The 27,709-nt window shown below is 45.2% G+C and overlaps 2 protein-coding genes across 3 annotated transcripts in view; one reads left to right on the plus strand and one right to left on the minus strand.

Moving 5' to 3' along the window:
* The window catches only part of LOC144604424 (uncharacterized), a 267,429-nt gene that overhangs the window by 199,541 nt on the left and 40,179 nt on the right, over positions 1-27,709 (minus strand). The gene's annotated exons all lie outside the window — the stretch shown is intronic.
* Positions 5,848-15,090, plus strand: tcf15 (transcription factor 15). Its single transcript, XM_078418816.1, has 2 exons — positions 5,848-6,321; positions 14,641-15,090. Exons 1-2 carry the CDS (start codon positions 5,848-5,850, stop codon positions 14,713-14,715), a joined length of 549 nt encoding a protein of 182 aa, XP_078274942.1. The 3' UTR covers positions 14,716-15,090.

Here is a 27,709-nt window from a genome sequence, read left to right on the forward strand (position 1 = left end):
TAGCGGAGTCAGGGGGTATGGGGAGAAGGCAGGAACAGGGTACTGATTGAGAATGATCAGCCATGATCACATTGAATGGTGGTGCTGGCTCGAAGGGCCGAATGGCCTCCTCCTGCACCTATTGTCTATTGTCTTATGAAATATAATTCAGGAAAATAAATGTTCACATGCGAAAGTAACCTGATTTAACACTGTGTGGTTTATGGATTATATTTATGTAATCGGTACACGGGTAAAATTATTCCAGGCACAATATTCCAACAGTGAAAGGAATCGGCCCACTGCACTGGATGTTCAATTTCACTCCTTTTGTTCATAATTGGTATTTAAATGAACTCTCTAACGCTAAGGTCATGAAGAAGGGTCGCGACCTGAAACGTCACCTCGTTGTTTTCTCCAGATATGCTGCCTGACCACCCGTTGAATTACTCCAGCACTATGTGTCTTTTGGTAGAAACCAGCACCAATAGTTGCTTGTTATTACATATCTAACGCGAACGTTTATTTCCGCGTGGGTTTCCTCCGAGTGCTCCGGTTTCGGCCCACACTCCTAAAACGTGCAGGTTTGTAGGTAAGAATTGTAAATTGTCCCTAGTGTTAGTGTCGCTGGTCGGCGCGGACTCGGTGGGCCGAATGGTCTGTTTCCGCGCTGTATCTCCAAACTAAACTAAACTAAACTATAGTACAGTGCAGCACAGGAACCGGCCCTTCAAGAAAGCGTGAAAATGTCTTTCTCGTCCGAAGCCTTGATTAGATTCTTTGAGCGGTGTAAAGGAAGATTTCGATGCCTTCTCCGATTGGAACGGGTTTCACAGTATCGCCGTTGAACTCCAAAGTAGACTTGGAAATTCAGAGTTCTGAAGCAGGTCCTTTGAAATTTTGCCCTGAAGTTTGGCTGGAGGGTTGTGTTTTAAATGGAAACACAAGCTGCGACTCAAATACCACCGTTAAATGAGATGATTTGCAAACCTATTGCACTGAGATAGAGATTAACCCGAGGAAGGGTCTCGACCCGAAAGTTGTCCTATCCCCGTCCTCCAGAGATGCTGCCTCGCCCGTTAAGTTATTCCAGCACTTTGTGTGTATGTGTCAGTGTGTGTGTGTGTGTGTGTGTGTGTGTGTGTGTGTGTGTGTGTGTGTGTGTGTGTGAGTGTGTGTGTGTGTGTGTGTGTGTGTGTGTGTGTGTGTGTGTGTGTGTGTGTGTGTGTGTGAGTGTGTGTGTGAGTGTGTGTGTGTGTGTGTGTGAGTGTGTGAGTGTGTGTGTGTGTGTGTGTGTTTTTTTAATTAATGCGCTGGTCATATGAACCTAAATAAAGACAAAACGGCGTAAAAGACTGTAAGATAGGCACAATGCGCTGGAGTAACTCCGCAGTTTAAGCAGCATCTCTGGAGAATAATGATGGGTGACGTTTCGGGTCTGGACCCTTCTCCAGACCGTAATATTTGGAAGCCTCTCCGTCTCGATAAAGAACAACACTCTGAATCCAGAGGACAGACCTGGAATCAGACCTGGACCTGGAAATATTTAGACAGGTACATGGATAGGTCAGGTTTAGAGGGATATTGGCCAAATGCAGGCAGGTGGGACTCGTGCAGATGGGATGTGTTGGACTGCATGGGCAAATTGGGCCGGAGCCTGTTCTTATGCTGTATGACTCTATGATTGTAAAACTATTGCAGAAATGGTTGCCAGCACGGCGAACAACTCAAATCAGATACAGACATAAAACCGGTTCACATCAGAAGCCCCAAATAACTAGAGGCCGACAGATTCTGCAACACACTCCCTGGTTGCATCTCCCAATATAAATTGTGACCTCGCTAAATATTGTTGTATTCAAAATCAAATTTTAAGATATTAATTTAGTTTAGAATGAGAATTTGATTGAGAATGATCAGCCATGATCACGTTGAATGGCGGTGCTGGCTCGAAGGGCCGAATGGCCTCCTTCTGCACCTATTGTCTATTGTCTATAGTTTAGAGATATAGCGCGGAAACGGGCCCTTCCCCGCACACGAGCACAAGGGATAATTGATATATTTTTTAACAAAGCCAATTAACCTACAAACCTGTGTGTCTTTGGAATGTGGTGGGAAACCGAAGCACCCGGAGAAAACCCACAGGGAGAACGTACAACCCCCGCCCATAGTCAGGATCGAACCCCGGTCCCTTGTGCTGTAAAGCAGCAAGTCCACTGCATTAATTAATCCCAGCATTGCCATTATGTGTGTGTGTGTGCGTGTGTGTGATTGTGTGTGTGTCTCATTACGTGTGTGTGTCTGTGCCTCATGTGTGTGAGACACTGTGTGGCTCAGTGTGTGTGTGTGTGTGTGTGTGTGTGTCTGTGTGTGTGTCTCATTGTGTGTATTTCTTTGTGTGTGTCTCAGTGTGTGTGTCTGTGTGCTACACCTATCCGCGTTGCATACAAGTTGTGTCATTGCCCTAGTTTGTATCCGTGTCCATGAGTGTCCATATGTGTGTTTATATATTCATGTATATATTTGTGTTCTGTTTGCGGTTTGTATGCGTGCGGGTGATATGTGTGTTCATATCTGGTTGGTTTATTGATGTTCTATTCTGAGGAATCCTACTATAGAGACACAAGAAAATGCACACAGCACTTTGTGTTTTAATAAAGCCACCAGCACATCAGATAGCACAAGAGGGAAAATAAACAAGATACCGCAAGAGTGCGATATATTGTACTCCAGCCAAAGAGAAATTCTCGGATAAAAAGTACATGTGCCACAAAGGGGTAGATTGGAAGATCGGGGAATTCAGCCACACGCACGTTGAAGGTGTGTATATTTGTGTACATGGGTGTTCCTGACTGTGTTCGCTTGGGCCTGTCTGCGAGTGTGTACATATTACTTTAATAACATAGAACATAGAACAGTATGCACAGCACAGGAACAGGCCCTTCGGCCCACAATGTCCTTGCCGAACATGATGTCAAACTAAACTAATCCCCTCTGCCTGTGCATAATCCATATCCCTTCATTCCCTGCATATCCATGTGCCTATCTAAAAGCTTCTTAAATGCAACTTTCACTGATAGTGACAACAGCCATGAAAACACAAGACCCTCACATACAACCCCAGTGAAGATAACAATAACAAGGACAAGATCTGACAAAGATCGTGGAACGTTGAGAGAAAGTAGATTTAGGGGTGGGGTCCGATGCCTGATTAGGGTTAGGATATAATTTCTCATTTCTTCCGTAAGAACCATCTATCTTCTGATACATTTATGGCCCGTTGACCTACACTGAATAAACGGGTAATCGGATAGATCGCTAATCGCTGTTTCTTGCTGTCTGCACACGTCCCATTCCTGACCCGGGGCAAGGGCAGTGAAATAGCGTTCATGCCAGCCTGAGGTAGTACCCCAACCCTTGCTCGAGGGGTGTCGCCACCGGACTCTGCCCCCCAATGTCCAGCAGCAGAAGGACCCTAGACTGCGGTCCTATATATATATATATATATACATACACACACACACTAGTTTTATGTTTCAATCTCCCTCAAACACAATCAATAATGTAAAAGCTGAAAATAAATTCCACCACGAGCAGACGCAGAATTATTATTTTTTGCATCTTTCAGAAGGGCAGTGTATCAATTCTGAAATACATTCTATGAAGGATGTACACATAATTAGCTAGAGACCCTTTGAGGGGTAGAAGTGCGTTGCACACCACGTCGCTTTTTGTGACGCTGGGTCTTTTTTTTTGGTTAATGCCACTTGTTTATCGAGTGTAAATGTTGCATTAAAAAATAAAGGCCGTTTAGCAAAAACATAGATATAGATCATTGGACACCATCTCAGGGAAAGAGACATAAAATGAGTTACCTGTTGTCTGTTCCCTCTTGAAGAAGCTGAAATGTCAATGAACTAAAATGGAAACGAAACAGGCTAAGGAGCAGCAAGGAATCTGTTTTCTATAATACCATAAGACTGCTCTAAAAAACAAGGTACTCTCAAGCGGAAAAACAGCTGCATTATTTTAACAGACGCGGGAGCTGGGGGAATATGCATTTGTAATTAAGCCACGGTGAAACTGGAACGAGGGGGTCTGTTTGGGAACTGTGCTTTTTATATACATATATCAAAAGTAAACTTTATTCAGAATACAAAAAAATTGTACAACACAAACACTGTTAAAAAAAACCGTCATACAATCTCACTCTCTACACATTCAATAGTGTCATACTCAGTGGTGTTCGCACTTGTCCTTATCATTGGTATTCATGTGTGTGTCCCCCCCTGAGGTGGTACCCCTTCCCTTGTTTGAGCGGTGTCCCCACCAGATTCTGCCCCCCCCCCCCCCCCCCCCCAATGTCCAACAGCAGAAGGACCCTAGACTGTGGTCCATCCCCACAGAGCCTTGGCGTTGGCTGCACCGAGCTACAGTGCGTCCCTCAGCACGTACTCCTGCAGTCTGGTCAGGCAGCATCTCGGGAGAGAAGGAATGGGTGACGTTTCGGGTCGAGACCCTTCTTCAGACAGAAGAAGGGTCTCGACCCGAAACGTCACCCATTCCTTCTCTCCCGAGATGCTGCCTGACCTGCTGAGTTACTCCAGCATTTTGTGAATAAATACCTTCGATTTGTACCAGCATCTGCAGTTATTTTCTTATAATCCTGCAGTCTGCAGCGGGCCAGTCGGCAATATTCCCTGTGTGTAGCAAGGAATCGAAGATAGACACAAAAAGCTGGAGTAACTCAGCGGGACAGGCAGCATCTCCGGAGAGAAGGGGTGGGTGACGTTTCGGGTCGGGTCTGAAGAAGGGTCTCGACCAGAAACGTCACCCATTCCTTCTCTCCAGAGATGTTACCTGTCCCTCTGAGTTACTCCAGCTTTTTGTGTCTATCTTCGGCAACATTCCCATCCGGACATCTCGCTCTGCTTGCACGTATGAAGTCTCACTCTCAGAGGCACCCTCCCAGGTGGAAGGTCTCACAGGGAGGCGAAAGCACGAGTCAGGTGTTAAATAAAACGGAGCAGGGAGTTTTCAGTTTGAAAAGTGACGAGGACGGGGTTGTAGAGCAGAACTGTCGCCGTATTATTCACAAAATGCTGGAGTAACTCAGCAGGTCAGGCAGCATCTCGGGAGAGCAGGAATGGGTAACGTTTCGGGTCGAGACCCTTCTTCAGACTGATGAACTGTCGCCGTGTTTGGTTTGTTTGTCATGTAGAAGCTAGAAACTGCCGATGCCGGTTTACACAAAAGGTCACACAGTCTTAGTTTTGAGACACAGCGTGGAAAGTGCCGGAGGAACTCAGCAGGTCAGGCAGCATCTCTGGAGAACGTGGATAAGTGAAGCCTTCAGGTTGGAAGGTCCCGACTCGAAACATCACCAATCCATCTTCTCCAGAGATGCTGCTGAGTTACACCAGCACTCTGTGTCTATCTCAGGTGTAAACCAGCGTCTGCAGTTCCTTCCTACACCTTCTCCAGAGATGCCGCCTGGCCCGATTTGTTACCCCAGCACTTTGTATCTTTCTGTTTTGTTTTAAATGTTTGTTACTTGTGTCTTTGACACATAATTGATGAAATGATTGCCTGTTCTCCGGAGCCCGGGGGATAAAGCGTCTTTCCTATTGGTTTCAGGAAGAGTCGCGTCTCTCCCGAGGTCCCTCCTCCGTGTTATAAAGGGACTTTTTGGAATCCTATCTCAACAGTTTTTGAAGGGTGTCGGGGTCGGGCGGTGTAGGTGCCTGACATTTAGTGTCAGCTCTGCGGGCGGCCACACCAAGGCTCCAACGTAGCAGTCAGGAGGTTGCAAGCGCCCGGGGAGGGGAGGGGAGGGGAGGGTAGGGGAGGGGGTTTGAGGGTCGAGTCATGGCATTCACTATGTTGCGACCCGTCGCCTCCCGTCACTTTTACCCGGACATCGACTTGCATTCGGACGACGACGAGAACAAGAGCGAGAGCGAGGGCTCGGATCAGTCATTCGACTGCTGCAACGGGGCGAGCAAGAGGAGGAAGGTTTCTTACACCAAGGGCACTGTGGTGGTGAAACACAGGCAGGCGGCAAACGCCAGAGAGAGAGACAGGACTCACAGTGTCAACACGGCCTTCAGCGCGCTCAGGACTCTCATCCCCACCGAGCCGGCTGACAGGAAACTCTCCAAGATTGAGACCCTGCGCTTAGCTTCCAGCTACATCTCCCACCTCGGAAACATCCTGCTGGTCGGGGAGGAGGGCGCCGATGGGCAGCCGTGTCTCACCGCCGTCTACAGCCGCCAGGCTGACTTCGAGGGGCAACAGCCCAGGTCCATCTGCACATTCTGTCTGAGTAACCAGAGGAAAGGGGTAGGTGGACATTATGACCTGCTGCCCGGCCAAGCTCACTGCGTCTTGATCACTTGGGGAGGGTGAGGTGGTAGTGGCGGAATTGTAGAGTGTATTGTAAAAAAACAGCCAATGCAAAGACCGGGGGGGGGGAGAAGAGAGAGGGAGAGAGGGAGAGGGAGAGGGAGAGGGAGAGGGGGAGGGAGAGGGGGAGGGGGAGGGGGAGAGGGAGAGGGAGAGGGAGAGGGAGAGGGGGAGGGAGAGGGAGAGGGGGAGGGGGAGGGGGAGAGGGAGAGGGAGAGGGAGAGGGAGAGGGAGAGGGAGAGGGAGAGGGAGAGGGAGAGGGAGAGGGAGAGGGAGAGGGAGAGGGAGAGGGAGAGGGAGAGGGAGAGGGAGAGGGAGAGGGAGAGGGAGAGGGAGAGGGAGAGGGAGAGGGAGAGGGAGAGAGAGAGAGAGAGAGCATTCTGGCAGTTAAGCTATTCGGCCCACTGTTTCTCTACCAGCTTTTGGAAACTTAACATCTCCTGCTTGCCACAGGCACCAGCATTCATCAGTGCTAAAAAATACCAGATGAACAGCTTATTGGTGATTAGTGAGGACTCAAGTTCTTGAAGTTGAATTCAACTCTGCTCTTTGGAAAGAACCACATAATTCTGCTCGCTCTCTCTCTCTCGCTCTCTCTTTCTCGCTCTCGAGTCAAGTGTTTTGTTGTCATATGTCCCAGATAGGACAATGAAATTCTTACTTACAGCAGCACAACAGAATATGTAAACAGTGCACGGTAAACAATTTAGTAAATGAGAAAAAAGAGTTCAGTGTGTGTATACACACGCACTCACACCTACACATGCATATCTCTCTGTCGCTCTATCTCTATATCTCTCTCCATCTCTTATTTCCCTCTGTTCTTATCTCTCCCTCTATATTCCTCTGGCTCTCTTATCTCCCTCACAATCTCTCTCTTTCTCTCTACTTATCTATCTATTTCTATCTATTTCTCTCTCTCTCTCTCTCTCTCTCTCTCTCTCTTCTCTCTCTCTCTCTCTCTCTCTCTCTCTCTCTCTCCTCTCTCTCTCTCTCTCTCTCTCTCTCTCTCTCTCTCTCTCTCTCTCTCTCTCTCTCTCTCTCTCTCTCTCTCTCTCTCTCTCTCTTCCTATATCTCCATTTATGTCTCTATATCTCTCTGATGTCCACATTTTCCCACCATTCCTCAAGTTTTGACAAATTTTTCTTCTGAATTGGGACCTAATTCAGCATGCATCTACCGCGAGGAGCTGGATTCAGCTACGAGAACTCTCTACTGCACTGATATTCTGATGATCTGTTGCTCTGGGCTGTGCTGAGTGCTCAGGTCTGTGGTTCTTAGGAGACCTTCATAGACTGGGGTCTGGTCCACCCATTTGGATTGTAATGTATCTAGACATGGACACGCAGCAGAGAAACATGGCATACTGTTCACCTTGTCCATACTGACCACATATTTACCAGCCTTCTTAACCATGGCAATTTAAGTGATCAGATACTCTGTAAATGATGTGTGTGTACATGCCTGCACCACCTCATTCCAGATTCCAACCATCGTTTGTAGTTTGGTAAAACAAAAATACAGGTAATATATTCTCTCTGCTTTTTCTCCCAAATATCTTGAATAAATTGATCAGTCTACGTTGAAAGATTCAGTAGGTTTTAGGGGTCATCGACAAATAATGAACAAAGTAATGTGTTTGAAGAAGAGTCACGACCTAAAATGCTACCTATCCATTTTCTCCTGATATGCTGCTTGACCCACTGAGTTACTCCAGCACTTTGTATCTATCTTTGGTATAAACCTGCATCTGCAGTTCCTTCTTATTACATAAAGTAATATTTGTTCTGCGTTATAGTAATCCTTCACAAAATGGGGCTATTAAATGCGAAAAATTGGCTTAAGGCATTTCATGAGTTTGAGGAATATGATAACAAGCTAGAGAGTACAAGCGGAAGGCAAAGTGTTATGTAAATATACAAGCTTTTAAATTAGTTGCTGGATCACCTGTTCACCAAAGTGTTAATTTCAATAGTACATAGTTCTAGCTCCTGTGTTCAAGTCTTTCCAGTTCTGTAACAATCCTGCTCCGAACTTATCCCCAAAATTCTATTTCCAAAGTATATTCCCAACTTCCTTTATGCCGCAATTATAACCTCCCTAAATGCTTCTGGTGTCACATTCCTCTTCTGCCGAGAACCTCAATTGATTTGTTTTGCCCTCTATATATCTAATCTCACCCCCTTGTAGTGTAATAATGTTCTGTGAACAACCTTGTAATATCTGTCTAACTTAATTTTAAAAATACAAATTATGGATGTTCTTGCTACAAATGTATGATTTGGTATTTGTTTTAATAATTATTGGAGCAAGTATTGTTTGGTTTTTGTTTTTGGAATTATATTCACCATTTTTGTTTCATGAATTTAAAAATATTCTGTTGTAAAACTTTTACTGGAACTGATTCATTATTGATCTAAGGTTATGAATCTTTCACCATTAGTGTAGCACATATCAAGATGGTGTTCTACTTAGCTGCAGACTTTATATTCCAACTTGGCATCTAAAGATAGGCAGAAAGTGCTGGAGTAACTCAGTGGGTCAGGCAGCATCACTAGAGAAAAAGGATGGGTGACGTTTCGGGTCGGGACCCTTCTTCAGACTGAATGACCTGTTTTGGATTAGAGTTTCGAATGTGTTGGCATTTGTATAGATATAAATCACAGCACTCATGCTCTTTGTTCTTAGGACCAAAAGCATCACACTTTCAATTAATGCCTGCCCTTAAACGGTATAAGCGGCATTATAGTTTTGACCAGAAAGGTCATATTTAAACATTCAGAGCTATATCCAGTAATATATATCTTGTCCAGAAATTTTGTTGAAGTAAATGAAGTTCGAATAAAGTTTATCACGTAAAATTTCAAACTTTATCTAAAGTCCATAATTACAATTGTATGCGCTGTTTGCCCAAATTTTAACTGTCAGTACAGGGCTTGAAGAAACTCCTTTCAAAACCTTCAAATGAATTGGTTTTGTGCACTGTTTATTGCCAAATAGCCCAATATTTTAGTTTAATTTACTTTATTCTTGTCACGTGCACCAAGGTACAGTGAAAAGCTTTTGTTTGCATGCTATCCAGTCAAAGAAAAGACAATAAACAAATAAAATCACCCCCACCTTATTGCAGTCCGATAAAGTCCTTAGTTTTTAAGCTATTTTAGTTTGTCGTATTTTTCCATATGAAATAATTCTGTATTTATGTATAACAATCGTTGTGGATGGCAGTTTAATTTGACGGAGCATCATTCAAAACTGATATTATTTCTGACTTCCACTATTTCAAAATATCGTCATCTATCCTCTGTGAATCTATTTCCTGCAATTCTTCAACATACGGCCAAGAACTGCAATTAGGAATTTTCCATGCTCTCAATGGAAACCTGAGGATCTTGACTCTTTCACTGAAGGAAGTGAAAATGTGCATTTTATTAATATAGTTAAAGTCCCAAAACAGAACAAGTTAATGGCAATAGACAGTGGTTAAACGGGCACTCTTTGTGGGCCAGTTCTTTGGTCAGTTTTGTCCACCTGTTCAATAGGAAAACTGCTGCATAAACTCCATAAACAATTTGATTCAATACAGCTAAAATCAGTAGCTTGGATCAAAGGAATGGTGGTAGCACAAGTTGTATCTTCATTCAAGCATATAGCATGCAACAAAAAAGCTTTTCACTGTACCTTGGTACATGTGGCAATAACTAAACTAAGCTAAGCTATGATAAACTAAACTAAACTCAATTGAACTAAATTAAACTAAGCTATGTAAACTAAACGAAACTAAACTAAACTAAACTGGTATTTGGAGTTACAGAAGCCATAATTAACGTGCCTGTAAAAAATTATTAAAAGTTTTGAAAACTATTTAAGATAAAATTCTGATGCTAGCGCAGTGATATTTAATTTGAGTTGAAATTTACAGAGAAGGTAGAACCTTCCAGCTAATAATCCTACAATTCAGAATGCAGTGTTCTCAAATGAGAATTTAAGTAACGATTTATAATTTCAATTATTTTATTTCAGTTCATCAACTTGACTTGGTGGACTTTCTAAGTTTGTTATGTAGATTTCTGCAGATTGTTCGCACAATAAGTAGCTTGGATAACATACCACAAATTAATTCTGGATCAGTCATCTCACTCGGTCCTTAACCAGTTTGAACACTAATTAGATTTAAAATAGACTGTCAAGTGGCTGCAGACACCACTGAACAATATAATTTGTTCCCTTACATTTGTTTTGCTTTTTGTCAATGTTCCCACTTATGGGGGATGAGGGGGAGGGGGGAGTGGGGGTGGAGGGGGGGGGGGGGGGGGGGAGGAGAACTCATGTGAATGAATGAGCAGTATTTCAGAACATATTTGGTGGAGTAGGTTTATCACATTGAATGTCAAATGGGCGTTTCCATGCCTCAAATCCCCTTTCTTTCCAGTTACACTAGTCCTCTGAGTCATAGAATGTCATATCATCATACAGCACAGAAGCAGGCCCTTCAGCCCATCTCATCCGTGTCGACCCGGTTTCTGAGTGGATGCCAATTTCACTGCATTTGGCTGCGTATCGCTCTAAACCTTCCCTATCCATGTACCCATCTGAATGTCTTTTTCTGGGTCAACATTGTACCTGCCCCAAAGCTTCCTCTGGTAGCTAATTCCATATGCCCACCACCCTCTTTGTGGAAAAAAAATGCCCCTCAAGTCTTGCTTTCTGATTCCTCTGGTGTCCAGAATTATGTCAGTCTTCTCAACAATGAGGCCAGTGAACACCAAAGATTTACAACAAATTCCTTAGAGCTGAAGGTTGTTGCATGTATTACATGAAGCTGCCAATGCTGTAGAGGGCAATGTTACAACAATAAAGAAACAGTTGAAAGTAAATTATGTTGATTGCTGGAAAACAGTGGATGGCATTTGTTGCTATAACTAAAGTTCACATGCCTCTGAATCAGTGCAGGGGGATTCACTATGCTAATTATTGGTACAAAGGCATAAATTGAGAGATAGGTGTGGAGAGATTGAATAAGATTGGTCTGAACGAGTCTAGAAGGAAGAGAAAATCTCCTTGCGATGGAAGATTCTGAAGGGGATTAAAGGGATTGATGGTAAGAGGTTGCAGAAACTGGAACTAACGGCATTGGCATGCATTATGGAGGCAGCCATTTAGGAGTGAACAAGGGTAAAATTGAAGATTTAAGTATTTGGCATTCTCTGCAGCTTTGTAGATGCTCGGTTCTTGGTTTTATACAGGGCTGAGCTTTTTTGGATACAGAAAGAATGAAGTGTATTAGTATTGTTAATGTTTCATTATTGTCACGTGTACTGAGATACACTGAAAAGCTCTGTTTGTGTGCTACCTATTCAACCATACTGTACATGAGTACAATCAAACCATATACGAGTACAATTAGCGCAAAATAAAAACAGAATGCAGTGTTGTAACATTATAGCGTTACACTTATGGAGAAAGTGCAGATTTTTTTTAAAGTGCAAGGTCCACAGTGAGGTTGGTTGGAAGATCGGGACTACACTATTTAATGGGAGGAATGTTCAGTATAAGAAGGCGGACTTGAAGTTCAGGATTAATTTATCAATTGTCAGATCAGGCCCTCTTCTTGTTTAACGCCTATTCGAACAAATAAGACAATAATAAGAGAGTTAAGCTTTCGTTACATACAACAAATTAAGTTGTTTACTTTCCAATGCCTTTCATCTCTCTGTGTGTTGAACAATCATTAGCAGTCAACCATAAACAACAATGACGAATAACTCTTTAACATCCTTTGGACTATTGTTGAACCAAAATAGGCATGTCTGCCACAACCTATTAAATAGTTGGAAAGTGACCAGTGAGGTAGCTGGGAAGAATCGTGCACATTAGAAACGTGGCATTATTAGCCAATCGAGTTACTCAAAAGAGCACCAAATTGATTTTAAAAATATATAACAAATGTCATACAGTATAAGCTTATATTTTCTAAATATCCCGTTACTGAGAACCGAAGCTGGTGAATTGCTGATATTTATGTCATTATGCCTCTGTGTTCAGCTACCTTGAATATGGACTCCAGCACAGTGACTTCGTGCTTCTAAACCTACAACCCGTATTTAATCAAAAATAGTAAATTGTGGGCTATAAATGTAAAGTATCAAATTAAATGTGTCGTGCCGGCCTTCATAACCTCTCCAAACTCGGTGCTAAATGTTCAGGACACCGCTCGGTTCAATTACACACAATGTACCTCATTTCCACATATGGTGTTTTACTAAATTTAAAATAGTGTTTTTTCTTCGCTCTCGCTGTCCCTGTATAAAGAACGGCGCCCTTAGGAAAATCGTTATTTAAAATACGAATGTTCACAATTCACAATGTTATAAATAATTCCAAGAAAAATGCTATTTTATTTAAGGTCGCAATTCTGGAATATTTAAAACACGTCTCAATTAAACAAAAGACTTGGTGGTATAAAGTATAAACAAAACATTGATTTGTTGGGGTGAAGCGTCCTTTGTAATTAGGTTTTTTAAATATATCATTTGACAATTTCGCAACCTGTCACTGTTCTTTGGTTTGTGAGATTATCAGCGATACTTGTGTCAACAATTAACCGTTGTGTTTTCTTGAGCGATTTAACACCCGCGGCCAATCGTGTAATTTCAAGACCCAGTTGTTTAGTTTAAACGCTCAACTTCCTTCGATTAAAGAAAAAAAACCACTTCGACTCTCAGTTACAGGGGCAATATATTTTTTTTTGGGGGGGGGGGGAGGATGTCAGATGCGCTCGAGATTGAGAGCATGAAGGGGAGGGATGAAGGAAGATTTCAGGAAGCAGGGGTATGCTTCTTAACTGACTCCCACATAGAACAAACGGCGGCGTGGAGTGTATCGCATTACAAATTGGTTACACTTCTACCGTTGCATCCAGCGTGCCATTAATCCGTTACCCGATCACCTCCGAAACGGGCCACGCTTCTACTCTCCCAATTTTCAACAGCGACCTTACTAAATCGGAGCTACAAACAGAAACTGCGCCTCACCCGCCTTTAAAAAGTTACCAAAAAACAGCTCGTACCTTGTACATTTAACACTTTAAAAAATTTAAATAACAGAAACAGTGTTCCCCCTTTTAATAAGTTACATAAAACTACCTTGCATATTTAACATTTTTTATTAAAGTAACAAATTGGATGACGCTGATGCTTAACGCCAGACATTATATGGATATGGTTTTTAATATATATTTGCTGTGAAGGCAAAATTATAGAAAAAAAGCATTGTTTCTCTAAAAAGACAAAGTACTAGAGGAACTCCAAACAGGATCCGAACTGCATAGATTCGGGGACATTATTTTTGACTTTGCACTATTATTGCTTATTTATTTGTCTGTGTTTTATATATACTGGCATTTTTTGTTGTTTATTATGGGTTTTACAGAGTACATGTCTGTTTACATGTCTGTTGTGCTGCTACAAGTAAGAATTTCATTGTTTTGTTTCGGGACATATGGCAAGAAAACACTTGATTTGGCTTGACATGAACTCAGCGGGTCAGACAGCATCTGTGGAGAGAAGGGGCAGGCGACTCTATCTCAGTCTGAAGAAGGGTCCCGAGCCCAAACATCGTTCAGATTAGTTTAGAGATACAGCGCGGAAACAGGCTCTTTGGCACCCCGAGTCCACGCCGACCAATGATCACCGCGTACACTAGCACTATCCTACACACACGGGGGACAATTTACAATTTTACCAAGCCAGTTAGCCTACAAACTTATGTCTTTGGAGTGTGGGGGGAAACCAGAGCACCCCGAGAAACCCCACGTGGTCACGGGGAGAACGCACAAACCCAGTAGACTGCATCCGAGGTCAGGATTGAACTCGGGTCTCTGACGCTGTTAGGCAACAACTCTACAGTTGATTTATTCACAAAATGTCTGAAGAAGGGTCTCGACCCGAAACGTCACCCATTCCTTCTCTCCCGAGATGCTGCCTGACCTGCTGAGTTACTCCAGCATTTTGTGAATAAATCGATTTGTACCAGCATCTGCAGTTATTTTCTTATATAACTCTACAGTTGAGCCCGTCTGTCCATTCCCTCCACAGACGCTGGGATCCTCCAGCACTTTGCTCAAGGTCCCAGCATCTCCAATCACCCGTGTCTGTCTGCAAATCGCTTCTATATTCAGCTACTGAATTCGGTTACTGCTGTTTGGCCCGCTCTCGGTTTTACAAGACTGCTTTTGTGTTGATTCTATGCTCCAGGTCAAGGAGAAGGACGCGAAGAGCGGGTTTTCGAAGCTTCGAGGGCAGACCGCTCTCCGGATGCAGCGCCAGTGAACGCGAACTGGGGGCGTGAGAGACCGGGGGAGAGACTGTTGGCAGCGAGCGGCCCAACCAAGTGGTTTAACAACGCCGACAGATTACACGCGGCAAGCTTTTGTTTTAAATATATATATTTCCAGGGAGTATGAACACCGTTTTGGTGCCTCTATTCCTGTTCCCGATCGCACGTCTAAGAACTCGAAGCAATACCTTCCAGCTCTGAACTCAAACAATTCAGCGCTCCCTTATCACACAGATTCGATGCGAAGGGCGCTTTGCAGAAAGTGACTTTAAAACTGCCGACGTCTGTCTCCATTTGGGGAGATCTGACCTTTTCTTCAGTGTTTCTGTTTCATTTGTTGTACATTTTTTTTTTAAAGAAAAAAAATTATCCAGTCAAAATGTGAAAAAAATAAAATAAAATGAGAAAAGAGTTTTGTTTCAGGTCATGCTGTTTTGGTGAAGCAGAGAGTTGTGAATCTGTGGAATTCTCTGCCTCAGAAGGCAGTGGAGGCCAATTTTCTGAATGCATTCAAGAGAGAGCTGGATAGAGCTCTTAAGGATAGCGGAGTCAGGGGGTATGGGGAGAAGGCAGGAACGGGGTACTGATTGAGAATGATCAGCCATGATCACATTGAATGGCGGTGCTGGCTGGAAGGGCCGAATGGCCTCCTCCTGCACCTATTATCTACTGTCTAAAAGTTTGGGGTTTCGTAAGTAAAACCGTCAGCTCAAATCCTTCCCCCTATCAATTGGAAGGCCTTTTGTGAATCCCACTCGTTGTACCACCGTCTGACTAAACAAATTCATCCTCATCTCCTTTTATTCTGAGGCTGTGGCCTCTGGTCCTAGACTCGCCCACTAGTAGGAACATCCTCTCCACATTCACTCTATCCGGACCTTTCACTATTCGTTAAGTTTCAATGAGGTTCCCTCTCACCCTTTCTATTCCCGCGAGTACAGGCGCAGTGCCATCAAACTCTGTTCATAGGTTAACTTTGTGTGTGAAACAAACACAACGTACTAAAGGAACTCAGCGGTTCGGGCAGCATCTGTGGAGGCAAATGGACAGGCGACGTCGAGACCCTTCTTCAGACTGATTGGACTACGGGGGAAGAAAGCTGGCAAAAGAGTTGGGTGGTGGGAAAAAGCCTGGTAAGTGATAGGTGGATACAGGGGAGGAGGTTTGAATGGCACATGCGTGGAGTAGGTGACAAAGGCTAGAGGTCAATAGGAGACAAAATGGTACATGAGAAGGAGGGAAGAGGAGGAGTGAAATGTAAAGTGAGAGAGAGGAAGGAGAGGGGCGAGGTAGTGGGAGAAAAGGGTGTGCACCTCACTTATGTCTACCAGAAGGAATGGGTGATGTTTCGGGTCGAGACCCTTCTTCACACTGATGTCAGGGGGGCTGGACAAAGGAAGGATATAGGTGGAGACAGGAAGATCGAGGGAGAACTGGGAAGGGGGAGGGGGAGAGAGGGACAGAGGAACTATCTAAAGTTGGAGAAGTCGATGTTCATACCACTGGGCTGCAAGCTGCCCAGGCGAAATATGAGGTGCTGTTCCTCCAATTTCCGGTGGGCCTCACTATGGCACTGGAGGAGGTCCATGACAGAAAGGCCAGACTGGGAGTGGGAGGGGGAGTTGAAGTGCTCAGCCACCGGGAGATCAGGTTGGTTAAGGCAGACTGAGCGAAGGTGTTGAGCGAAACGAACACCGAGCCTGCGTTTGGTTTCGCCGATGAAACGAAGTTGACATCTAGAGCAGCGGATGCACTAGATGAGGTTGGAGGAGGTGCAGGTGAACCTCTGTCTCACCTGGAAACACTGTTTGGGTCCTTGGATGGAGTTGAGGGGGGAGGTAAAGGGACAGGTGTTGCATCTCGTGCGGTTGCAGAGGAAAGTGCCCGGAGATGGGGTGGTTTGGGTAGGAAGGGATGAGTGGACCAGGGAGTTACGGAGAGAGCGGTCTCTGCCGGACGCAGAAAGGGGAGGGGATGGGAAGATGTGGCCAGTGGTGGGGTCCCGTTGTAGGTGACGGAAATATTGGCGGATGATTTGTTGGATACGCTGGCAGGTGGGGTGGAAGGTGAGAACGAGGGGGATTCTGTCCTTGTTACGAATGGGGGGAGGGGAAGCAAGAGCGGAGCTGCGGGTTGTAGAAGAGACCCTAGTGAGAGCCTCATCTATAATGGCAGAGGGGAAGCCCCGTTTCCTGAAGAATGAGGACATCTCTGATGCCCTAGTGTGAAACACCTCATCCCAGGCGCAGATGCGGCGTAGACGGAGGAATTGGGAGTAGGGGATAGACTTTTTGCAGGAGACAGGGTGGGAAGAAGCTAAGTCCAGATAGCTGTGCGAGTCAGTGGGATTATAGTAGATGTCAGTCACTAGTCTGTCTCCTGCGATGGAGATGGTGAGGTCCAGAAACGGGAAGGAGTTGTTGGAGATAGTCCAAGTATATTTAAGGGCAGGATGGAAATTGGAAGTGAAGTGTATGAAGTCAGTGAGTTCTGCATGGGTACAAGAGGTAGCACCAATGCAGTCGCCGATGTAACGGAGGTAGAGTTCGAGGATGGGGCCGGTGTAAGCCCGGAACAGGGATTGTTCAATGTACCCGACAAAGAGGCAGGCATAGCTAGGGCCCATGCAAGTGCCCATAGCTACGCCTCTGGTTTGGAGTCAGAATTCTGCAGAATTCAGGATTGGCATGGCTCCTCTGGATGGTTCAGGTGCAGATTTCGATTTGTTATTGAAGATAGACACAAAGTGCTGGAGGAACAGCAGGTCAGACAGCATCTCAGGAGAAAACCTACTGAGTTACTACAGCATTTTGTGAATAAATACCTTCGATTTGTACCAGCATCTGCAGTTATTTTCTTACATCACTTATGTCCACCTATCACTTGCCAGGCTTTGTACTGCCACCATATCTCTTTTCCAGCTTTCTCCCCCTACTACAATGTCTTTTTTTTAGACTTTACAGATTCAGCATGGAAACGACCATTCGGCCCACCGAGCCCATGCCACCAGATATCACCCCGTACACTAGCACTATCCTACACACGAGGGACAATTTACAACTTACAGAAGTCAATTAACCAACAAACCTGCATGCCTTTGGAGAGTGAAAGGGAACCAGAGCACCCAGAGAAAACCAACAAACCTGCATGCCTTTGGAGAGTGAAAGGGAACCAGAGCACCCAGAGAAAACCCACGCAGTCACACGGAGAACATACAAACTCCGTACAGACAGCGCAAACGTAGTCAGGATCGAACCCGGGTCTCTGGTGCTGTAGGGCAGCAACTCCACCACTGTGCCACCCCGTGCCATTGGAAGAAGGGTCCTGACCTGAAATGCCGCCTGTCCATTCCCTCCACAGATACTGCCTGACCCACTGAGTTCCTGCAACACTTTATGTTTTGCTCAAGATTCCAACATCTGCAGTTCTTCGTGTCTCCATTTGCAGTCCAAGCTGAGATCTCCCTCTTTCCCACCAGCTGGGTTCCAGCACTCACATCGACCTCTGATACAGACACACACCTCATTGAGTTGTAGATGTAGCCCAGTCGATCACACAGACCAGACTCCATCCACATTTCACACTGCCTTGGAGAAGCAGCCAACATAATCAAAGACTTGTCCCACTCCAGTCATTCCTTCTTCCTGCTTCTGTCTGGCAGATGGTACAGAAATTTGAAACTGCGCACCACCAGACTCAGAAACAGCTTCTTCCCCTCTGTTACCAGCCTTCTGAACGGTTCTTCCATAAGCTAGGGTACTGTCTGATTCACCTCTACCCCATTGTTGACATTGAACTGTCTCTGGAACTGGTGCGCTACAAAGCTGAGAACTATTTTCTGCACTCTCCATCTTCCCCTTTGCTCTACCTATTGTACTTGAGTTTGGCTTGATTGTATTTATCTTATCAGTTTATCTGATCTGTTTATACAGCATGCAAAACAAAACTTTTCACTGTACCTTGGTACACCAGACAGTAATAAATGTTGATTTCCCTAATTTCAAGTAATCCCTGCATTCCCGCTCTCCCTCCCCCACCCTAGTTGCCCTACTAGTTCCACTGTTTGCATGCTTGGTTTCCTACGCTATCACCTCTTCCCCAGCCAACAATGGACCATTATGGGCTCCACCCTTCCTTGATCATCTGTTGTCAACTCTGCTTTGTTATTAAGTCGTAGAGTAATACAGTGTGGAAACAGGCCATTCGGCCCAACTTGCCCATACCAACCAACATGTCCCATCTACACTAGTCCCACCTGTCTGCGTTTGGCCCATATCCCTCTAAACCTGTCCTATCCAATTGTTTCTTAAACGTTGCAATACCACTTGCCTCAACTACCTCCTCCGGCAGCTTGTTCCATACGCCCATCACCCTCTGTGAAAAAGTTACCCCCTCAGGTTCCCATTAAATCTTTGCCCCCTCACATTAAACCTATGTCCTTTGGTTCTTGGTCTGGCCTTTTCTTACCTCCAGTTCCCTCCCCTCTGCGTTTGGTCTGAAGAAGGGTCCCAACCTGAAACGTCACCCATCCTTTTTCTCCAGAGATGCTGTCTGACCCGCTGAGTTCCTCCAGCACTTTGTGTCTATCTTCAATAATAAATCTCAACCTGCACCTAAACCATCCAGAGGAGCCATGCCAATCCTGAATTCTGCAGCGCACTGACTCCTGTCCTGACCTCATTTGCTGATAAATGCAGGAGATAACATTTCGTTTTAATGGGGATATAGGGCAATATGGGACACCTCCATTATCCTTCTCTTAAAAGTGGCCCTAATACAACATCCCTCAGTTACCCGTCTGAACATCTGTTTTGCATTAGTTAGTCAAGGGTTGGGGGTGGGTTTACAAATTGCCTGAATCGACCTTGTTTCAATTACACACAAAAAAAATCTTCCCACCCTCCGGAATACGTAGGTCTTGGAGAAGACGTTTGGCTACAGTAGACGTTTCCCCTTCACATCAACACACCCTACCACAGGAGGACGACGCTCTGTGGCTAAATCTAATCCTTTTCGTCCTGTCTTGCAAAACCGCCTCAAAACTTAGAGGATTGGAGTTTAAAACAAAAACTCTAGTAAACTTAAAGCTACTGAAGCTGAAGTCGAAATGAAAAATGGTCTTGATTTTGCCAATCTTTTCTGACTGTGTTCTGACTAAAGCACGTATCAGGCAGAAGATGATTTTTTTCTTGGTTATGGGGAAATAAGCTCAACTACTTTTAAAAATGATAAAACAAAAGACAACAACAGTTTCACAACTGATTTGTCCGCAGTCAATGGTCTTTTTGGTGTCAGCGCCGGGCGTTTTGCAAGGCAAGGACATGGTGTGTATAAATTCACAAGGACACATTTCAGAGTCGATGACTGAACGCACTTGGCTGAAGCCGCGCATATTTTGGCGTGAGCGCCGGTCTCCGGGCTCCATCCATGCACATTAATGCTTTCCGCTGTGACTTACACTATCTGGCCGCTCTCATGTAAACACGCCGTCGTTCACAGCACAGGAATTTAATTCAAATCAATCAGAAATATGAATCTGAAATCGGGCCAGACGTCCACAGTGGAGGTACACAGAGCCGCAGGATGACCTGTGGTCTCCCCCCACCAACACCACACGCCCCCAACTCCCTGAGTGTCAGCGTTTATGCAGACCCGCCTTGTGTGTGAAATATAAAACTAGATTTTATAAAATATAGAATCTGTTTATAGAATATATTTCATAAAAATGTAAAAACAATTAAAGTGCTGGAGTAACTCAGCAGGTCAGGCAGCATCTCTGGAGTCAAGAGTTTTATGGTCACATATTCCAGACAGAACAATGAGGTTCTTACTTGCAGCAGCACAACAGAATATGTGAACATAGTACTCTAAACAATATAATAAACCAAAAAAGTTCAGTGCAGTTCAGTGTGTAGATGTGTAGGTGTGTGTGTGTGTGTGTGTGTGTGTGTGTGGATGTGTGTGTAGGAAGGATGCTGATTATACCGAAGATAGATACAAAATGCTGGAGTAACTCAGCGGGTCAGGCAGCATCACTGGAGGAAAGGAATAGGTGACGATTCGGGTCGAGACCCTTCTTCAGAAGAGTCTCTCCCGCTGGCTTCACATTTCACTCCTCTTGTCTTCTTATCTGACACCCTTTTGTCTCCTTTTCATCTCTGGCCTTTGTCCACCCATCTTCCTATCAACCTGTATCCACCTATCACTCACCAGGCTTTGTCCTGCCCCTTCTCTCTTCCATCTTTTTCCTCCCTCTCCCACCACAATCTGTCAGAAGAAGGGTCCCGACCTAAAACATCACCTATCCATGTTCTGCCGTGATGCTGCCTGACCAGTTGAGTTACTCCAGCACCTTGTGGGGTTTTTTTTTGTAAATCAGCACCTGCAGTTAATTGTTTCTCCACCAAAAACTTGCCAGGTTTTGTCCCACCACTATCTCTTTTCCAGCTTTCTCCCCCACCCCCCTTTCTACAATCAGTCTGAAGAAGGGTCCTGATCTGAAATGTCACCTATCCATGTCCTCCAGAGATGCTGCCTGACCCAGTGAGTTACTCCACCAAGTATTTTTGTTTTTGTGTTTTTTTTGTAATCCAGCATCTGCAGTTCCTTGTGTCTGCCTTTTGTACATTTTTTTGAAATTGTGAATTGTGAATTGTCCCTAGTGTGTAGGATAGTGCTAGTATACGGGGTGATCACTGGTTGGCGTGGATTCGGTGGGCCTAAGGGCCTGATTCCGCGCTGCATCTCTAAACTCTAAAGTCTAAACAGAAGATGCTGGAAAAACTCAATAGATCAGGCAGCATCTGTGGAAGAGGAAACGGAATTAATGATTTATATTGAAGCTCTTCTTTCGTATAAATGTGTCCTTTTTTGCACTTTCTACATGAATGATTTACCTGTGGGCAAACTCACGTTAGTGGGGACTCGGTGTTAAATTGCTCAGTTAAATTGCTGTACTGGGACACACATGAATAGCCTGTAGTTCGTTGTGACGTTTTACACGGTCCAGGAAGCTTCCCAAAGGCAGAAGGGTCTTGACCTGAAATGTCACCCATCCTTTTTCTCCAGAGATGCTGCCTGGCCCGTTGAGTTACTCCAGCACTTTGTGTCTAATTTTGGTATAAACCAGCATCTGCAGTTCATTGTTTCCATGTTTCTACAGGAAGCTTGTTTGATTGTCTGTGTTAACTTGGCTGAGTTGGACCTAAGAGGAACAGGATCCAAATCTGGAGACACAAGAGACTGCAGATGTTGGAATCTGGAGCAAACGATAAACTGCTGGAATAACTCAGCAGTTCGAGCAGCATCTTTGGAGGGAAAAGGATGTTTGAGGGATTGCATCAGGACTATGGGCGGCATTAGGGCGGCACAGTGGTGCAGCAATCCAGTTGCTGCCAAAGACCAGAGTTCGACCCTGACCACGGGTGCTGTCTGTAGGGAGTTTGTACATTCTCCCTGTGACCGCGTGGGTTTTAATCAGGTGCTCTGGTTTCCTCCCACTCTCCAAAGGTTTGTAGGTTAATTGGTTTCTGTAAATTGTCCCTAGTGTGTAGGATAGTGGTAGTGTAAGGGGAGATCACTGGTCGGCACGGACTCGGTGGGCCGAAGGGCCTGTTTTCACGCTGAATCTCTGGTAAAGTAAAACTAAAGACTGACGCAGGTGAGATTATCATAGAGGAAGCACCTTGGTCGGCATGGACAAGTGGAGCAGAAGGGCCTGTTTCTGCACTGTAGGAGTCTATGACTACGAGTACCCTGGATAAAGCCCAGCGAGGCTTGTCCACACATGATTTCCATGCAGGGTCCCTGGCTGCGAAGGCCACACAGGCAAATGACGCAGAGACCAGTTCACTGGAATCCACTGCTGAGGTGCACCAAACAGAGCAAACATCTTGCTGACATTTACCATCCAGGCTTTGCACATAAACAACAATCTCCAGGGAGTTGCAGTCGAGGGCTGCTGGCTCCCAAAGAGCCGCAGTTCCTTCACTATTAACCAGAGAGGAAGGGGAGAAATTAGAGGGAATGAAAAGGCACTTTCCTCTCACTGCTGGGATCTCAACTGTAAAGAGAGCGGGAGGGTTAAGAGTTCATTCTTTTTTTTCTCTGACAGTTAGATCCTGACGGAAAGAAATTTTGGACAGTTTCAAATAATCCCCAGTAGAACGTATCCGCAAAGCTTTACATATATGGAGGGAAATTTATGGTTTCACTTAGAGAGACTCTGAGGTGGCCTAATTGTGTCGTTAACTCATGCTTTACCTGACCCAGAAACACTTGATAATGGAACTCAGTGCGCCAACCCTCAGTAAAGGCTCTCAATTGCCAAGAAATATATTAATTAGTCTAAAAATGAGCCACATTATGTATTATCATGAAATAAAATAACAAAGACTTTTGTACGATGCTGAAAATATCCCTTTACATGTGATGGTATTGAGGAAGATCCAATTAGGTTTAGGTTAAGGTTTATTATTGTCTCATGTACCGAGCTACAATGAAAAGCTTTGTTTTGCATGCTACCCAAATGGGTCAAATATACCATATATGTAGATACAATCAGTTCAACCTCAAGTACAATGGGTACATTGTAGCACATCAGTTCTATAGACAAAGTCCAATGTCAGCAATGGGGTTGAGGTGAATCGAACAGTATCGTCATTTATGGAAGGATCGTTCAGAAGTCTGACAACAGAGGGGAAGAAGCTGTTCCTGAGTCTGGTGGTGCTCGCTTTCAAGCTTCTGTACCATCTGCCGTAGGGGAACAGTGAGAAAAAGGAATGACCAGGGTGTGACAAAGTATTTGATTATGTTGGCAATAGATATAATCGTTGAAACAAGGAACTGCAGATGCTGGTTTACAAAAAAAGACACAAGTGCTGGACAATCGTTCTTTGAGTTAGAGTGAAATTTTCCACATTAAAGACTTGCATTGAGCTGAGGATCTTGGTTTTGTGTGTGTAGACTTGTTTGTCTCTCTCTCTCTCTCTCTCTCTCTCTCTCTCTCTCTCTCTCTCTCTCTCTCTCTCTCTCTCTCTCTCTCTCTCTCTCTCTCTCTCTCTCTCTCTCTCTCTCTCTCTCTCTCTCTCTCTCTCTCTCTCTCTCTCTCCCTCCCTCTCTCCCCCCCCCCCTCTCCCTCGCTCCCTTTCTCTCGCTCTCTCGGTAGGTTGTTTCTCTGCAGCACACGGTTGTTAAGTCAGAGTCTGGTAAGAATTAGACATGGTAAGAAGCATGAAACACATCCTGAGCTGGGAGATTGTGCAGCTGTGCAGGGGCTGAGGGTGTAAATCTACAGCCACAGTTCAGTGGGGGCAGACAGCAGACCCGCCCTCAGAAAAGGAATATTCACTGGAGAGGTCCCGTCAGACACGATTCATTCATACGAGGCTGCTCACTGCTCCAAGATCGAGTTAGATTCACACTCTGAGTCAACACAACAACTTCTACAGCGCTGCATGTTATTGCCGAAGTTTTTTTTTTAAGCCTCTAGGTTGTTTAAAAGCCAGCTGTTCCCGTAAGTAGTTAAATATGGTTTGGTTGAGACTTTACTTCCCTCCAACCTCATCTTAATGATGTTCTATCACCCCATTCTCAGCAGTCAGCTGTAACAATATGACATTGCCATTTCCAACAGTGGGGTTCCATCAGCTCTTAACCCAAGTACCATTTGTTCCTGCAGTGCCCTTGGGATTATTAGAGTTTGGTTCAGTGATACAGGATAGAAACAGACCCTTCGGTCCACTGAATCCATGCCGACCATCGAACATCCATTCACAATAGTTCTATGTTCACAATAGTTCTCTGTTTAGTTTAGAAATGCAGCATGGAAATAAGCCCTTCGGCCCATCGAGTCCACGCTGGCCATTGATCACCCATGCACAATAGTTCTGTTTTGTTTAGAAATGCAGCATGGAAACAGGCCCTTTGGCCCACCAAGTTTATGCTGACCATCGATCACCCATTCACACCAGTTCAATGTTATCCCACTCCCTACACACTCGGGGCAATTTACAGAGGGGTCAATTAACCTGCAAACCTGCACATCGTTGGAATGTAGGAGGAAACCGGAGTACCCAGAGGAAACCTACGTGGTTCAGTTCAGTTTAATTCAGTTTCAGTTTAGTTTATTGTCACGTGTACCGAGGTACAGTGAAAAGCTTTTGTTGCATGCTACCCAGTCAGCAGAAAGACAATACATGATTACAATAAATCCATTTACAGTGCATAGATACATGATAAGGGAATAATGTTTAGTGCAAGGTAAAGCCATTAAAGTCTGATCAAGGATAGTCCGAGCGTCAACAAAGAGGTAGATAGTAGTTCAGGACTGCTTCCTGGTTGTGGTTGTGGTAGGATTATTCAGTTGCCTGTCACAGGGAGAACATGCAAACTCCACACAGCCAACACCTGTGGTCTGGATCGAACCTGGGTCTCTGGCGCTGTGAGGCAGCAGCTCTACCAGCTGCATTGGTGTGCCGCCCTAATGTGCCAATGGAGGGAGTGATTTGTCCTTTTATCTGTAATATTTTCCTCCCCTCCACCATAAGCCATTCTTGAATAGGATCGTGCCCATGACAACTGGACACAGGGAACGCCCGGTAGTTTCAGCATCGTGTAAACATATGCTGAGCGTTCGATGGCACTCGGCCTATACTCTCTGGACTTTAGAAGGGTGAGGGGGAACCTTACTGAAACTAACCGAATAGTGAAAGGTCTGGATAGAGTGGATGTGGGGAGGATGTATCCACTAGTGGGAGAGTCTAGGACCAGAGGCCATAGCCTCAGAATAAAATGACGTACTTTTAGAAAGGAGATGAGGAGGAATTTCTTTAGTCACAGGGTGGTGAATCTGTGGAATTCATTGCCACAGACGGCCGTGGAGGCCAGGTCATTGGATATTTTTAAGGCGGAGATTGATAGATTCTTGATTAGTAAGGCTGTCAGGGGTTATGGAGCAAAGGCAGGAGAATGGGGTTTCGGAGGGAAAGATAGATCAGCCATGATTGAAAGGCGGAATAGACTTGATGGGCCAAATGGCCTAATTCTGCTCCATGAACTTATGAACATGAACCTCTCCTCATAGTTTAACCGGGTGAACACTGGTAAATGGATGTAGCATCCTGACGGTGGTGGAAGGTGAAGATGGAAATACAGCGGCAGTGAACGGTTCGCAAACTCACCTCCTGCTCTCTCGGGAAGTGACCTAAAGTGCACAATGCCTGTGGCAGGCACACGGAGCGGCGTTGGAAGGAGCCGACGGCATCGCGCTAGGCCAGGCCGACCCCATCCTCATCAATCCAGTGCCGCCAGGAAACCGGACCTTAAATACAAGATATACTCATGCACGGTACGATTTGATGGGTAGCGTGCAGAGGAAGCATTTCACTGTATCCCTGTACACGTAACAGTAAATAAACCATTGAACCAATGCAAATAATAATAATAATGGAAGGGGGCACTCCTCAAATTCTGGATGCACTTCAGCCCCACTCTTCTTTGGGCACCCCGTGCGGAGGGAGGTGGGTCGGTCAGGGATCTCTTGGTCAATTTGCTGCTGGGCCTGGCCAAGCTGGCTATTCGTGGGTCAGTGGCCAGCCGAGGACTCCAAGCAGGCTGACTGCCCGCTCCTCTGCCAGGATTATGTCCATGCCTGGGTGTCCCTGGAGAGGGAGCACGCGGTGCCCACAGGTAACGGCCACTTTTCGGGATCTCTGGGCACGGCACGGGCTTGAATGCTTCTTAGATGAAACTAGCGTCCATTTTACAGCCATAGGACAGGTTTAGAGGGATATGGGCCAAACGCAGGCTGGTGGGACTAGTGTAGATGGGACATGTTGGTCGTTTTGAGCAAGTTGGGCCAAAGGGCCTCCTTCTACGCAGCATAACTTTATGACTCTATAACAACGTATTGGATTGATACTTAAATGTGGCCCAGTGTTACAGCTGTTGCCTTACAGTGCCAGAGACCCTTGTTCAATCCTGACTACGGGTGCTGCCTTTACAGAGTTTGTACGTTCTCCCTGTGACCACGTGGGTTTTCTCCGGGTGCTCTGTTTTTCTCCCACATTCGAAAGACGTGCAGGTTTGTAGGTTAATTGGCTTCTGTAAATTGTCCTGAATGAGTAGGATGGAACTAGCGTAGGGGTGATCACTGGTACATGTACACCTGTTCTATGCCATCCCATGCTACACACTGGGGGTAATTTACAGAAGCCAATAAACCTACAAACCCGCACGGTTTTGGAATATGGGAGGAAACCAGAGCACCCACAGGAAATACACGCGGTCACAGTGAGAACACACAAACCCCACACACGGACAGTACCCGAGGTCAGGATTGAACCCAGATCTCTGGTGATGTGAGGCAGCAGCTCTGCCATTATTGATTCCCTCCACACCCGACCCTCCCCTTCCTTTGACAATGGAGTCTTCTCTCTCTCTATCCTCTCCAGACTTTAATGGCTGTAAAGTATTTGAGGATCCCCTCTGATTGTGTGAGCGCTGTAGAATGGTTGCAAAGCTTTTCATACGTTACATTCCCATTGACAAATGATACTGCTTATCGCACATAATTTCCTCCTGTTTATTTCTTACTGTCCGGGCAGGAAGCAAAGCCTATGTGAGCTCAGTGTCTTCCTGACACCACTGATCTGAGCAGTGACCCTATTGTCCTGTTGTTCCCCTCTACTCCACCGACTTTGTCACCTGCTGTGAGCTACCAGCACAAACAGCAGAGGTCCTTTAATCTCATTTCTCATTGCCTTGGCAAAGCCACCAGCATTATCAAGGACCAGTCTCACCCCGGTCTCTCACTCTTCTCCCCTCTCCCAAGTTCACAAGTTATAGGAGAAGAATTAGGGCATTTGGACCATCGAATCTACACCGCCATTCAATCATAGCTGATCTCTGCCTCCTAATCCCATTTTTCTGCCTTCTCCCCAAAACCCTTGACATCCATTCTAATCAAGAATTTGTCTATCTGCCATA

This window comes from Rhinoraja longicauda, chromosome 22, assembly GCF_053455715.1.
Source record: "Rhinoraja longicauda isolate Sanriku21f chromosome 22, sRhiLon1.1, whole genome shotgun sequence".
Classification (NCBI taxonomy): domain Eukaryota; kingdom Metazoa; phylum Chordata; class Chondrichthyes; order Rajiformes; family Arhynchobatidae; genus Rhinoraja; species Rhinoraja longicauda.